Source organism: Chaetodon auriga, chromosome 21, assembly GCF_051107435.1.
Source record: "Chaetodon auriga isolate fChaAug3 chromosome 21, fChaAug3.hap1, whole genome shotgun sequence".
Taxonomy (NCBI): Eukaryota; Metazoa; Chordata; class Actinopteri; order Chaetodontiformes; family Chaetodontidae; genus Chaetodon; species Chaetodon auriga.
The window spans coordinates 19,421,889-19,437,706 of record NC_135094.1 but is presented as its reverse complement, the minus strand read 5'-3'; the positions used below and the strand labels follow the sequence as shown (position 1 = coordinate 19,437,706).

General features: G+C 41.8%; 1 protein-coding gene across 1 annotated transcript in view; it reads left to right on the top strand.

Annotated features, from left to right (window-relative positions):
* tgfbr1b (transforming growth factor, beta receptor 1 b) overlaps positions 1–15,427 on the top strand; it is a 56,540-nt gene extending 41,113 nt beyond the window's left edge. The window contains exons 6-9 of the mRNA XM_076761137.1: positions 503–659; positions 5,244–5,368; positions 5,611–5,741; positions 14,542–15,427. Of these exons, the coding sequence (XP_076617252.1) occupies positions 503–659; positions 5,244–5,368; positions 5,611–5,741; positions 14,542–14,667 (539 nt within the window). The 3' untranslated portion in view covers positions 14,668–15,427. The remainder of the gene's footprint in view (positions 1–502; positions 660–5,243; positions 5,369–5,610; positions 5,742–14,541) is intronic.
* The last annotated feature ends 391 nt before the right edge of the window (positions 15,428–15,818 follow it).

The window sequence follows — 15,818 nt, the reverse complement described above, 5'->3', positions numbered from 1 at the left end:
TTAATGTTTTTCTGTCAATAATACTAATAATACACTTCAATAAATATCACCTTATTTGACAAGAAGATTTGCATCTTAAGAAAACTAAACTGAACAATAAAGTGGGAGCGAGTCCCACTGCACCAACGGACTGCCTCATATTAATGCAAGGTCTGCGTCTTAAACACAGGGCTGCTGTTGACCTGAGTGTAGCCTTAGGTACAGGAATAATGCATATCTAGTGCTAATAGTTTGTTGCTGCTTGTAATTGCTCAACACAGTCATAAACGGAAATTCAAAAAGATGCGACGATGGAAATTTGACATCATACTCAGCCCTGATTCAGAAGGAGCTATGTTATGATATTCAAGTGTCAAAGTCAAATCCTTATCCTCTTCATCCCTTTTCTTTTTTATCTTCAGTATTCTCACATACGTATGCCTCACATATCAAATGCTCAGTTCTTCGTGTTAAGTTCCAGTGAGTGTGGCGCTTTTGTTAAATGCATGCGCTCTGTCTCCAGGGAAGCCAGCTATTGCCCACAGAGACCTGAAGTCAAAGAACATTCTGGTGAAGAAGAACGGGACCTGCTGCATCGCTGACCTGGGTCTAGCTGTCCGCCACGACTCGGCCACCGACACCATCGACATCGCTCCAAACCACAGAGTGGGAACCAAAAGGTAACTGGGTGATGCACAGGAGGCAAAGAGGCTTTCGTCATGTCAAGCAGGTCACTCGGGATTGGATATCCTTTTCTTTTTCTTGTTCTATCCACTGTGGTTCTTTGAGGAGGTAACCTGAATCCTCTGGCTCAGCCCTATTGGCCATGTTGGCTGTCTTTCATTTTGACATGAGTATCCTTTTGGGATAATCTCTCCTCTGCTTCACTGTGCAGGGCAGGTGCGATGTTGTCACTGTGAGCGAGTGCTGATGGTGTTTCACAGCATGTCTCTGAGCTTTGAAACAGGTCACCACAGTGAATCAGGGGTGTAAATAAAGAAGTCGGTCCATTAGACTGACAGGCTGTTTAGACTCAAAGGGGCGACTCTATTGGAGCTTTCGGGTTTATCAGGTTTTCATCTTTGGTTCAGATCAATCATCTTGTCACTTTTGGTTTGCCGAGTCATTCCAGAGAGTCGAAAGAGAGTCTCAGCTCGAACTGTCTTCATGCTGACAGACCAGGCTACTCAGGACCTGAGGACATCACAGGCTTTGAAATGAATCCTCTGCTAATTGCACATTAGGATTTGTAACAATACGAGAAATTTAGAATTTCACTTGACTTATCGTGATACGACCAGTAGAACTCACAGCGTGTGTGTTTGTGTGAAGACATGCAGTATATGCAGGTGTGAAACCAAACACTGACACTTTGCTGCATTCAGTCATTTCCAATCAACTGTTCAAAACCACAAACTTGCAAAATGTGGTTAAAATATAACATGATATATGTAATATTTGGGTGTTTTAATTGTAGCATGAAACTTTGATTCTGGCACAGCGTTGCAGAAACTGTTAAACAAAACCACGCTTGAATTATAGTCTGATTTTTGACTGAAAGTTTTTTCTAAATCAAAGCTGATAAATGATACTGGCAAATATGAGTTACTTCCTCTGTTTCTACGCAGCTAGTTTTTGTCCAGACAGCAGGCAGCTTCCCTCTTTCACTTTCCTTTGCAAGTGTCTGTCCGCACATTTCTTGTTCTATCATGTTGACTTGTCAAACTGCAGGGTTGGAACGTGAGCAGGACATAGAGGCACTCTTTCCCCTCCTCTTTCCCACAGTGATACCAGTATGGCTTTCTTCCCACTCTGTTTCTCTCTCTCTCCCTCTTTTTTTATGCCTCTGCTCCAGTGGCAGCCCTGACCCCAGGCATTATGTTTGTCTGCCTGTTCATTCAGTTGTGAACTGATCAGATTTTGGTGGTCAAAGGTCCCTCTGACAACCACAAAACATGTTTTTGACCAAAACTCTTTGTATCAACATCCATATTTGAATCATTGTAGTTCCACCACAGGCTCATTGGTTCTGCTGATGTTGAGCTTCAGTCGATTGTTGTTGCACCATGTGATGAAGCTCTCTATCAGTCCTCTGGACTCCTCTGAAAAAACAGTTTCTAAGTGAAGACAGCATGTTTCTCACTGGACATTATTCCCTGCAATCATACATGTCAGCATAGCAAAAACTTCCATTTCACCAAAAACCTGATTGAATCCTTTCAAAGTCCTTCCAACATATATTGTAACAAAAACTGCAGATTGATTGGTTGAAGCATACACCCCTAAGGCAGTAATTCTAGTTTTGAGGGTGAGGACTTTCTTCTTCCTCCTCCTTTGTGTGGTGGTTCGACGCTGCAGGCGAATTAGACTGCCACTAAATGATTCAGCAAGCCTCGGGTCACTGGAGACACAAGCTCTGGCCTGGCCTGAAATCCATGTTACATATTGATGATCTGATCCCAGCAATTTTTTTCAATTCTACCACTATGCCAGACATCTAACAAAGAGTCAATCCAAACAGAAAGTTGCACTAGACTAGATATGGTTAGAAAATCTAGTGAAATTCCTGAGAGCCTCATAACAAGGTTCCTTCAGGAGCTGTTTTGGAGCTTTAAATCATATCAAATGCTTTCCATCATAGTTGGATCAATTATTGTGAAATTGTAGATGTTCAGATTTCCTTTTTTCTCTGAGCACCTGAAGGAGTCCTTTTCCATTTTGCTTAAAAGCTGAGGTTCAAAGTGTAGTTGCTTCACTGGAGCGTTCAATCATATCTGAATGGACGTTGCTGAGAGAGAGTTTCCTCAGCTGCTGTTTCCAAGGTCAAGAGTGAGCGTAGCTCTCCAAAGAAATAGGTTAATGTATTGTGATGATTAGTCCTGACACCTTGCCTTAGAGTGCTTTCGCACCTGTTTGTTTCTGCCAAATTGATTTGGTTCATTTGGGATGGCGTGAAAGCTATCAATCGAGCTCTGGTGCAGACGTAACTGGCTGCAGACCACTTGAAGAGGAGGGTCTCACCCCACGACTGAAGGGACTCTGATGCGGTTTGTTTGTGCTGTCAAAGCAAATGGATTTTGATAGCAGATATGTGATTGTAACATGAATTCATTAGCTAAATTCTGTTTGAATCCATCTGCTGAGTGTGGACGTGTTCAATCTTTGTTGTATATGATTATTCAAGATTGCCTGGTAACCATGTGAACACAGTATGTGAAACATTAACCACTCACGAACAAATCACTTGAGGTTCAGTTAAGTGCAGAATGACTTGCTGTCATTGACCTTAATTTAATGTCCTCCTGTGGGTCAATGTTGGCACTGATGATGCAGGATGACATCACCAAAACAGTCCAATGATTGAGCTACCTGCCAGCCAATGTGACTGTGTGTTAACCCCCTCTGGTTTGTATGTAATGAGTGGTTACAAGCCAAGAGGAGCTTTGGACTGTATGTCGTCAGTCTACAGGTGTGAAAGTGGTCTGAGTATCACATGGTCCATTTTGTACGTGTACATTTAGAGATACAGTAGCTTTCCAAGTGACATTCATTAGTGTTTCTATGCCTCCAGAGGTGGTAGTCATCCAGTGTGAGAAGCACAGGTCTAATGCGTGATGAATTCAAGCTACACTATACATGATCATGCTCAGGCGCTGATTTTGTTCAAACACAAACTCTTTTATACGTTCAGATTTTTTAAGGTCGAGTATAGGACAGCGTTCTTTTTTAATTTGATTAACTTGCTCCCTTGCTGTTAACCACATACAACACTTTCCCTGACCTCCTGACTTCCTCTGAGCTTTTTAGCAAGTATTGATGAATACCTTTTGTTTTCAGCATGAGGCTTTTTCTTTCTAATGTATGTCAGCCAACATTTTGCGAATGGAGGCTTCTATTCATTATTTGTACACCACTCAGTTGAGGAATTCAATTAAGACTTGCTCTCTTTGGCCCAGAGTGGGAGATATTTGATTACACTGTTGAATTCATCTCATTACAGTCATCAGAGACTGTGTGCCCATCAGGTTTAGTTCTTATGGATTTATGTGGTTTTTCTGTGTGAGCAGAGATTGAAACTCATTAAGAAATGAATAGTCAGTTCAGGTGATGTGGCTCAGATGTCAGACACGGCCCTCATTTTCCCATAGTGATTACTATTAGAGATAAATGAATGTTTTCCAAAGCAGACACATAAAAGCAGCTTCTAAATGTTGGCTGTTTGTGATTTCAAAGATGCTCTATATTGTGTTTGTATTAAAGCAACTCAAATATTTAAATAACTCAGAAATATTTCATCCTTGAAATCATTCAGTGTGAGAATGTAGCTTTAGTTACCGTCAACAGAGCTTTCCACTGGCTGCCAATTGTGACTTATCTTAAAGTAAACTTTGATCCGATCGACTGATGCTCGATACAGATGTTGCTCTTAATCGTAAATTAACCATCAAATCAAGCAGTGACAGTTTCATTTGTATGTTGTTCTGTCATTATTTCTGTATTAATCTGGATTTAAACGTCTGCTTTCAGTGGCCACGCCATACCTACAGTGGCTATGTGCATAGGTTCAGAGGTTACAGGGGGCTACAGCGTCAGCGGAGATGCCACATGGGGACTGCAAGAACTGTCTGCAGTGTTGCAGTGGTGATATCAGTGAATGAAATCTGATGCTCAACTACAAATCACAAACTTCATGAACACCTGCAGCAGGACTCACATTAACAGACTATAAATCTGACTTTTAAAGCACATTGTCTGTCAAAAATTCACACTCTAACATAAAAGAACATGTGGAAACTGAAAACAGAACACAAAACGGGGGCTTTTCACACAAGAGATTAATCAATTTGGCTGTTACAGATAAAGACCCATTATTTTGATGCAACTGAAAAAAAGGCATTTTGTAGCTTCTACCTTTCTCCATCAAAGTGCTGAAGTCATCACTGTGATTATTGCTATCTGGTGACAGCAGATCATGACAAGAAGAGTGAGGGGAGGATGATGATGATAGAAACGGACACATCTGAAATCAGTCAGTGGTCATGCAACACGACAGTTTGGCACAATGCAGCAGTTGTTTAATTCATGTTTTTGTTTGCGTTAGACCCTAGGGTTAACCCTAACCCTAACCCTAACCCTTTGAATATCACTCATTTTGCATCAAGCACCACTTGAAAGAGAGCGTTGCTGGTCGTGATTGTAGTATATAGTCCTAGACAGAATTACTAACAAATAGTCTGATAACTGTCCATTATTTCTCTGCTCAGGTATATGGCGCCAGAGGTCTTGGACGACTCCATAAACATGAAACACTTTGAGTCTTTCAAGCGAGCTGACATCTACGCCATGGGCCTGGTCTTCTGGGAGATTGCCAGCCGCTGCTCAATGGGAGGTGAGGATCAAAGGCAGGGGATTCATTGGCTGGAAGAAGAGGAGGTTGACAGATTAATGGAGGCCCGTGATGGATGAATGGAGCAAAAGAGGAAGAGAGTTAATTCTGGAAATATTGACATACCACTATATCTAGATGGAAGGATAGATGGAAGGAAGATGCACGATCAGACAAAATGATGCATACATGTGGCATGCAGACCCCCTTAATGTGGAACCATTTTAACATCATTCTTCTTTCAGGCATCCATGAGGACTACCAGCTGCCCTACTATGACCTGGTTCAGTCAGATCCATCAGTGGAGGAGATGAGGAAGGTGGTTTGTGAGCAGAAGCTTCGGCCCAACATTCCCAACCGCTGGCAGAGCTGTGAGGTAGGACCAGTGTCACTGTATTTGAGTCTGACTTTTCAGCGCAGTGGAAAGAGCTTCAGTTTTTTTCCAATTCTGCTTCCCCTTAATGGAAATGCCTGACACTATGGATAGGCTTCAGTCCATCTGTCAGATTGTGTCCTCTACAAATGGAGGATTCATTTGCATAAACATATCTGTTAATACTTATTTCCATAAATAATGTTTTTTTTAATTGTGCAGTCAAATAGATGTTGATTTGTTTAAGAATCATGTTTATCCATTTGTGCAAATGAACTCTTCATATATATGTATATATCAATCCACCAGCGATCATTTCATATAGATCTTACCTACAGTAGTTAAATGCTAACTACATGAAAATGATGCGACACAACATAACATCATCTGTTGTAGTGTTGTCACGATACCAACATTTTGGTATCGATACCGGTACCAAAATGTATTTCGATACTTTTCGATACTTTCGATACTTTTCCAAATAAAAAGAAAACACAATAAACTTCATTATTGACTTTATTTTATTGGAAAATCTAACTATGCATCAGTAAATAAAATAAAATACCACAAAGACATGCTTTTCTAATGCAATGCAATTTTTTATCCGCGTTTAGACGAGCGTTCTCAGCAGGAATTGTTTGTTTATACGAAGACGCAAAAGTGGGCAAATTCGATTGGATATGCATGCCAGGCCGCTAGGTGGTACTGTGATAGAGCGCCTACGACGTGTTGGGGCATCCAAAATTTGACACATGCAATTGTATACACGTCTCTGTTCGCCTATAGTATCCGTATACATTCTATACAATTGTTGAAATGACTCTTGTATGTTGACTACAGCTGCTAGCACAGCTTGAACATCGGTGGGATCCACGTAGTCAAACATATTGTTTGTTGTTGTTTTACCGGCTTGGCGCGTTGAGTGTGACGTAAGGTGTAGTTGCTATGCGACGTGACGTGACGCGACGTGGTTTTGCGCTTCTTGCCGTTTAGACGGAGATGCAACCCGAGTCGTCTTCAAAACTCTGCACTCTGGAAGGCGTCTTCAGATTTTTGCGGTTTCAGACCTCGACGGCGCCGTCGCCGTGTAAACGAAAGGCACTTCCGATAAAATATTTTGTCGTTTTCATTCGCAATCGTCTTCGTATAAACGGGTTTCAATCTCTCTCTGTCTTTAGACTCCTGCTCCGTTTGCAGCTTCACGCTGCTCACTCGGTCGCTCGCTCACTCGCCGGATCGCTCGCCTCGGCTGAAATTACAATGCGGTGACGTCACGCGGCGACCTAAAAAAAAAAAAAAAAAAAAAAAGTACCGGTCCCATCCAAGCACAGTATAGTACCGTTTTAAATGCCTCAGTACCCCGGTACCAATTTAGTACCGGTATACCGAACAAGCCTAATCTGTTGCACTGTTTCAATAAATCACAGGGGGCAAAGATACTGCATGATGTTAAAGGGACAGGTGCACGCTCGTGTTTTAAAAACAACAGGAAGTAACTTATTTAGGTTGACCCACTGGTGTGGCCTGCACAGTCAGCGGATGCAGCTGTGACATTTAAAACCTGTAGTGTCACAAGCTGCATCAAAATCATATTTATCTGAGTCATTAGTCAGTAAAATCTGAACCCACACATAGGATATGACATATTGTTGATTATTTAAGTGACTTACACCTCCTGAGAATCATGATCTGCTGAGTCAGTCATGAATATATGTCCATAAAGCCACTCAAAGAGCATAGGAAAAAAAGCGATCATATAACTCCAGTTTTCTGAAGTTCCCAACTAATTGACACCATGGCAACCTTATATTTCCTGTTTATAGCCCCCAAAGAATGGTGGGAATTGAAATGTATTCTTTATTCTTTATTGGATCTCATCTGGCACTCTGTGCTCTACAGACTGAAGCATCTTCAGATGTTTTTCAGGAGCATTTGAGCAGATAAGCAGGCAGTACTCCACATGTGACAGAACAAGTGACCTAAGAGCATCACTCATCGTGGAGACAATGCAATCAATATGGTCAGGCCATGACAGTAATTTCTCCAATTTAACCCCCAGTAATTTGGTTTGACTGACCTGCTCAGCTGATGTCCCATCTGTAGACACGTGGAGCACAGTGGTGTTAGCAAGAACAGTCCTACTACCAAATACAATGCAATACATTTAGTCTGAGCAATGTTCAGTACTAATTTGTTCACTTGTTCGTTTGGCCTGGTGATGAACAGATCTGCACATTCCACATGTTTTTGGGAATTGTCTGCTTTCTTACACATTATTTAGTTTAAAGAGCTGCAGTGTTGTTTGGAATATTCTTTCTATTTGATATAATTTGGGTTTCAAGCACTGAAGCAGCAGAGCTCTATTGTGTTTGTGCCCGTTTATGATTGTTGTTATTTTTTCACTGTATTGATTTATTTTCTGCCTGAAACTCAAATCAGTAATTGGAAATGATGTGCAAGTGCCTGACAAGAGATATGAGCCCAATTGGCCAATTGGTGGTGCTGCAATTAAGGCACAAAAATGTGAACTTTAGAAAGGCAATGACCTTCACACCGTTAAGTCCAATTGACGTGGGACACCAGCTCAATGTGCTCCACAAGAAAGTCTCTTGAACCGCCATGTCTGCCATGGTTGGTTTTCCACCATTTTGACTTGGAAAAAAAACAGTAATATGAATCAAACTTATTCGAAAAATATGATGAAAATATTTTTGTATCAAAATAGCTGATAGTAATCAGCCCAATCAGCCATATGTAGAAGAAATCTATGCTACGATGTTGCAGGAAAACACATTTTCGGATGCAGCACTCGTCCAGATTACCTTTTAACTTGACTGCTACCATCAGTAAGCACTGGTACTGCGTCGAGGCACACACCGCCTGTCAAAGACTAGTTCCAAAACTAGAACAGCAAAGAGCCACAGTCCCTTTCAGTCTTTGTTTTCAGCTTAGGAAGGCCAGTTATATCCAGCAGTAAGTCTGAACCTCGAAGCTGATGAGTCCTTCTCAATAACACTGCTCTATCATATGACACACACACACACACACACACACACACACACACACACACACATACACACACATACACACACACACATGCTCATTCCCACAGTCCCCAGAGAGGAAGCAACTACTCAGCGTGTGGGAGGAGAAAGCATGTGTGTTGTATCTCATACTGTCTCTGGTTTCAGGTTTGCCACTACTCACATACACACTTGCGGTATTGGTTTGTTGACTGCAGTGGGAGTTGTTACAATTACGTTTGCGCTGATTTGGTTAAATTTCCGTAGAAGGCTGTGAAGGCAGACACGCGACCATGAGGTTTGGAGAGTATCTGCAGGTTGCTCCTTCATTTTAACAGACACACAGGAAGTGATTGCTGCCTCCTCTGTTCTCAGTGAACGTGAGATGGTATCTCCTGTTGGCTGCAGACCACCACTTGTGGCTAATGGTTACAAACTATTTGATAGGGTCCAACAGAGATAAGCTCTAGCTCTGCAGATAAGTAGCCTTAACTCTGCCCCTCAAATACACCCCATACAAGTCAGTGTCTGTCTCAAAAGCACAGCTCTCCACCTATTGAACTATTTAATCTATAAACACAAAAAAACAACTGAATACCCCAGTGCTTTTAACCTGAGCCCAGTGTGTCTGATTCTCTGTAAACAGCCCTTATTTCGTCTCCCCTGCGGGCTCGGCCAGCGTTTGGAGTCAGTTTTGAAAATTTATCGAAACAATTGAATTGTGTTCTCGAATTACTGTCAAGTTACTGCAGATGGAGGAACTGAAGTTCCAGGTAAATTTGTCTTCTCTAATCAGCTGGTGGGTAGCACACAGTGTGTCTTACAGCTGTGTGTTGGAATCAATGCTAATGATACTGAATTCACTGTTTCATATTGATATCATAGGCTATCAAACGTTCGTCCCTGTGTATTTGTATGTCGTTATGATGGAACACTGCACATAGATTCAGTAGAACTGCTCAGCTTCAGCTGCAGCCTGTGAACCGCAGTGAAGCCTAATGCAGTGCAGAACAGTAATGTTTGTCAGGCCATGGACAAGCTGTTTGGATTCATGCAGATTTTTGACAGATTTGTGGATGTACTTTGGATTAAACAACATTGTGTTGTCTTAGGTGTCAGTGGGGCTGTGCAGGTATGTTGATCTCCCAATTTGATGCTATCACATTATTTGTGTGCAACTGTATAAGCATAGCGATATTCTATTATTTTTGACACTTGACCATGGAAAAAGTTGAATCATGCACTTCTAGAAACTGTAGATGCTGAGTCACACTTCCAAAAACAACACACATCACATGTCAGTCAGTCTGTCTGGGTTTTATTTCAGCAGCATCATTGCTGTACTGCATATAGAAGTGGTACACAGAATACTTTTAGAAGTAAACTGCAACATTTAGCTGCTCCTCTTCATCAGGTTTGTGCAGTAACAAAAATAGTAGATCAAATGTTAGGCCAAAATGAATAGAGCCACTGGAAACTGCACAGATGGATAGATTCAGGAATTGTTAAAAAAAAAAAAAAAAAAATCACTTTACTTGAGTGATTTCGGTGAATTGGATTTTTTCCCCACCTCAAGGCGTCAGTAGACATTAAGTGCACAAACAATTGATTTGAGAGCACAAATGAGTAATTAATGTGCACAAATTTGACTCAGAGTGGACCACACAGTCTCTGCCCCTCCAGACTTCTTTATAAACACAGACTCTCTTATGAGCAGCCAGCTCTGCTGCCCACACACACTTCTTGGATGGATATAAATGCCCATCATATCATTTTAGAACTCACAGTCTGTTGTCTATTTTGACCAGAGCCACCTTTTTTGTTTGGCTGCATCTTGTGATCTGTCTTCTTTGAAGGGTAAAGATCTTGGTTGGTCTTTCATTTTAATACACAAGGCTTTTTTTTTTTTTTTTTTTAACCACAACTACCATTTATCCACACTAGGGTTGGGCAGTTTTTGTAAATTTCCCAACCGTCCACCATCAGCCCAATAACCGGTATTTGCTAATATATTCGCACAGGTGTGTGTGTGCGCTATTTAGGATGAATAGTATAATAATATGAGGTTTTTTCTTACTTAGTTGTAGAAATACAACTTATCATACAAAAAACATGCTCCTGATAACCTCAGATGGGTTCATTCAGCTTCATTGGGCCCACCCCTGCATTTTGTGCGCAGCAGTAAAGGGTCGGGTGTCCTTTTTCTTTTGAGGATCGAGGGGCAGTAGTCATACAGAGCATTTTCAGATGAGACTGCTTAGTGGTTGAATGGCATTAAATGTGTTATCTGCATGTACTCTCTTAAAATGAAAATATCTGTTGACTTTGGAGACCCTGTGGTTTTTCCTGCAGTCCTCATCAGGCCAACCTCTGCATCAATACTGTCACGTGTTGTTGCTCAGACAGTCTATCAGGCTGGGATCTGGTTTCACTGTCTGGTCTGGAGGTAAACTCACATGTATCATACACACAAAAAGAGACACTCATGTTCACACAACAGTGATGCACAATGAGCCGCAGACCGCAGCAATTATACCCATCCAGACAGACCGACAGGTTTGACAAGTTGGAACTTGGCAGTACCTGCAGATGCAGACCTGGGGAGTGTTTGTTAACTAAGCTCAATATATTATTATCACAATAATAGGAAATGATGGAGTGTGTAGCAGTCAGCTTCCCTCTGCATATTTGACCAAATTGAAGAATCACAGAGTTTAGCTGTGACATTATAAGCATGCCGATATGTCTGTACCTGCTCCCACACCTCCTGTATCTCCACATGCATATATTATATTCTATATCAAGTAGGGTGAACAATAGTTAAGCTTGCATGCGTGCATGCACCCAAGCAGTCAAGAGTGTGTGCATGCACACCCAGTGTCAAACTAGCCACTGGTAGACTGTAGATGACACTGACCTCAGAGAGCCCTGGTCAGTTTCCAAGTGTTTATACTGTGCTGTCACTTGTACAAATAACCAGGGTTGAGCAGTGTGATGGTATGTACTGTAGAAACGGTGCAAATTAGTCCAGCGGTAGAGATTTGGCAATACCATTTTCACCACGGGAGCTAATCCCTTAAGCCGTATTGATACACTGTCACTCACAGTGTGTGCGCTGCTGTCCTGCTCCACAGGAAGCACGTGGGCGGGCTGATGACGCCGCATGAAGTGTAGCTGTAGTGTAGTGTAGCAGTCATTTTTGCGGAGTCCTCGTCCTCCTCCTGCAGGCTCTACCCAGGCACCACCCCTTACCTAAGCTGAATGGAGTATTTCCGCTGAGTGACATTCAACACGGACAAATGTGCTGCATGTGTGAAAGGACAACTTATGGACAATGTCCAGACATGTTTCTGGGGATATTGTCCAAAATTCATATGAGAAAATAGCTTTAGTGTGTCTGTTATATATTTGGGGTGGGCAGTGTGACCTTAAAGCTTCCATTTTGACAGAGAGTTTGTTTTACTGTCGTGAATCTTTTTGTTATCATCTCAACGGTGTTGTCTCAGGCAGTTGTTTTTGTATATTTGGAAGTTCAAAAAAAAAAAAAAGATTATGAAATGTGATGTAGTATGGTTATTTTAAACCATTTTATCATTGAATTTACAGAACAATTACTTTCCTGAATTGACATTTATGGCCATGTCTCTCACCCCTACCAATAACTGTTACAGTCTGGGTCTTATTACTAAATGTGGTCAAATTAGACTCCATTGGGTTTAAAGTGGGCCTATTTGAAGATCCTTGACAGAAAGGGTTCCCTAGTGTAAGAAGCACTCATTCAGAGTCAAGTCTTGCAGAGGTGTTGTGTTCAAGGCGTTGGTTTTTACAGTGGCAGTCTCAGGAGGGATTTTTTCAGTCTGCTCACCACTCCACCATTTAACCCATAAATCAGAATGGCAGATGAAGGTAAATGAAGCTGTGTCTGAAAGCATTTGAATCTGAGAGCCTTTACATAAGAAATGAGCTTCAGCTCGCTGACTGTGGTAATGTGAGGCCTGTGTGCGTGCATGTGTGTGTGTCTGTGTGTGTATGTGTGTGGCAGATTGCTTGTCCAAGGCAGTGTAGGGTTGGCACTAATCCACCTGATGAATGGTCGACTGGAATGTGTCGTCTGTGTTAATGAGCACTGTAGGAAGTTCCGTAGATGAAGCACTGGCAGTGTTAGAGACTGAGGCTGACACACACACAAACACACACACACACACACACACATACACACACACAAACACATACACACACACATACACACACACACACACACATACACACACAGACACACAGACACACAGACAGACAGACATGTTGACTCATACATACCAGTTGCTGTTTACAGCCTCGCCGAGGGCGAAAGAATTAGTGTAAACTCTGGAGGCTCAAAGCCCATTAGCAGTAGTCACCACTTGAGTGAGGCTAGAGCAAAGACTGTCTTCAAAAAAAAAAAAAAAAAGTTAAATCTGACCACATTTCATAGAATGTACGAGATCAAACCAAGCAATGATTAAGGAAAGAAAACTGGAAGAGAATTGAGTGAAAGAGTTCAGCTGTTTCAAGCTTCAGGTTTTTCTTTAAAACCGTCATCAGAAACAGGTCGATGTGTCAGGAAACAGCTGATGAATATCAGGTGAAATACTTTTACTTTCACCAGTTTCATATCTTGGAAGTATAAAATCTCTTAGATCAGAAGACTCTAGTCCTAATCATTTAAACACAACCTTATTAAATCCTTATGGTATGGATTGGATTCAGAAAAAACACCTATAGAAACAAATGTGGTATGACTGTACTCAGTGAAACCTCCTGGTTAACACCAAAATGAATTTTTCTTCCCAAAATAATGTTCCATCTACAATTTAATGAAAACTGGACAAGTCCTAAAAAGAAGAGCCTAAAGACACCTACACTTCATACTAAAGTATTAAAAACTGAACACTGCTTATGATTAACCGCCAGATTAAGTGAACACTCAGGAGACCAGCTTTCTCTTTTTCACGTCTTTTTTCCTTCAAAAAGAAAGACAACCATCTATGACAGTATACAGAAACACCAAAATAACTGATCAAAGTTGAGATTGGAACATCCTTTGTCTTGAAGCATTTCTCCTTCTTTAAACAGTGGCCTAAAAGTTGTTGACATGACTGGAGAGCAGTGAGTATTCATGTGTATTAATGTTCAGTCTTTGGGTGCTTTCACACCTAACCTGCCTGGTTCTGTTAAAGGGATCCTGGTGCATTTGCCCAGTTAGTGCCGTTCGTTTGGGTGGGTGTGAAAGCTGTCAGACTCCGGTGCAGACCAAACAACCAGGCTGAAAAGGTGTGCCTTGGTCTCCTGTCAAGCGGACTCTGGTGCAGCTCGCTTGTGGTGTGAAAGCAAACGAACCAACCACAGGATTTTATGATCGGAGATATGTGATTTTAGAACAATTTCAAACAAACTTATGATAAAACAATCTGCTGATCGTGAAGTCTGTTCAGGTATCATTTTTTTTGTCTCTTGTTTTGGACCAAATGAACTGAACAACAGAGTGAAAGCAGACTGACAAACAGTTTAGGCCTGGAACATCATCAGCATCACTGATGCAGCTGAGAACATGTGGTATTTATCAGCATTCCTTATGATGGGCTCTTATGTGTTCTAAATGTCTTTACTGCCTGGTTTCTGGACGACTTCAAGTAAGCAAATAAATATGAAGACAAAGGCTAATTCTGCACAACACTTACAACTGTTGCGACTTGATGCTGTAATGAAGTTTTCTGATCTTGTGTCGTCTCTGTCCTCTGCAGGCCTTGCGGGTGATGGCAAAGATAATGAGGGAGTGTTGGTATGCCAACAGTGCCGCCCGGCTCACCGCTCTGCGAATCAAGAAAACTCTGTCTCAGCTCAGCCAACAGGAGGGAATCAAGATGTAGACACAACGACCAAACACACATGCACACACACGTCTGACTGGCATCCATATCGTTAGCATTACAGCATTATTATCTTCATTATTATTCATCGATTGCTCCTCCCCTTCGGTTTGAAGGGAAGCGAAGACTTTTTCTTTTTCACCTCATGCTCTTGTTTTCTTAGCCCATTTCATTCATTGACAAACTAATGAGTCCTGCAGCTGAAACTGAGGAGCCGTGTGCGTATGTGTGTGTCGCACCAGGCTAACATACACACACGCATGGATGGATCAAATGAGGGAACAAAGGTGTCAAAGGAAGCCTCTGCTCATTATCCTCCTTCCTTTACTACATCCATCACATGAAGCCTCTGAAAGACCCATTGGGGCAACCGGTGTCCATCTGAAGTCCCACCTGCACCGCTCATCACACAGCCAACCAATAAGAGCTCAGACCCCGTCAGGTAAACAAAAGGCCAGGCAGGGAATCACCTGGGGGGCCTCTGAGCTGCTGAAGCTTCGTTCCCATCTTCATCATCACCCCTTCGTTTGTATTTCATTCTTTACTTCAGAGAATTAAGCTACTCTTCAGTAGGGCTGCAAGTCGCTAACTCACAACTTCATCATGGAATATTCAACTTTTCCAACTCAGAAAAGTGTTGAAAAATCAAAATGGAACGTTTAGAAAGATCCCACCTATTTTAGGTTCACCGTTACAGGAGTTTAGATTCCGCCTTGCAGTGAGGGATGTGCTGGGAGGCATCGCTGCTCCTTCATGGAGCAAAAAGAAAAGTAAAATATCCCATCAGACATTACGTATGGGAAAACAAAGAAATGCATTCAGGAAGCACCTAATTGTAAACTTTAACCACTGCTCAATAGTTGTTGAAATTTCATTACCGCGTAATTTGTAGCACATGAATATTTGACTTATCTATCTGAATTAATGAGGTGTGAATTTTCCTCCAAAAATCAGGCTGTCCGGATTGGAATGGTGACATTGGACACCAAGGATAAGCCACCATTGGACCTCTGCTCTGTCAAGTTCACTGTTTAGAGATTTGACTGACACCAGGCAGAATCCCACTCAGAGCCTTGTAACCCATGCAGCCGACTGGTTGACTGGTTGTTGTAATGAACTAAATGTCATGTGGCTTTGCTGATCATCCGTTT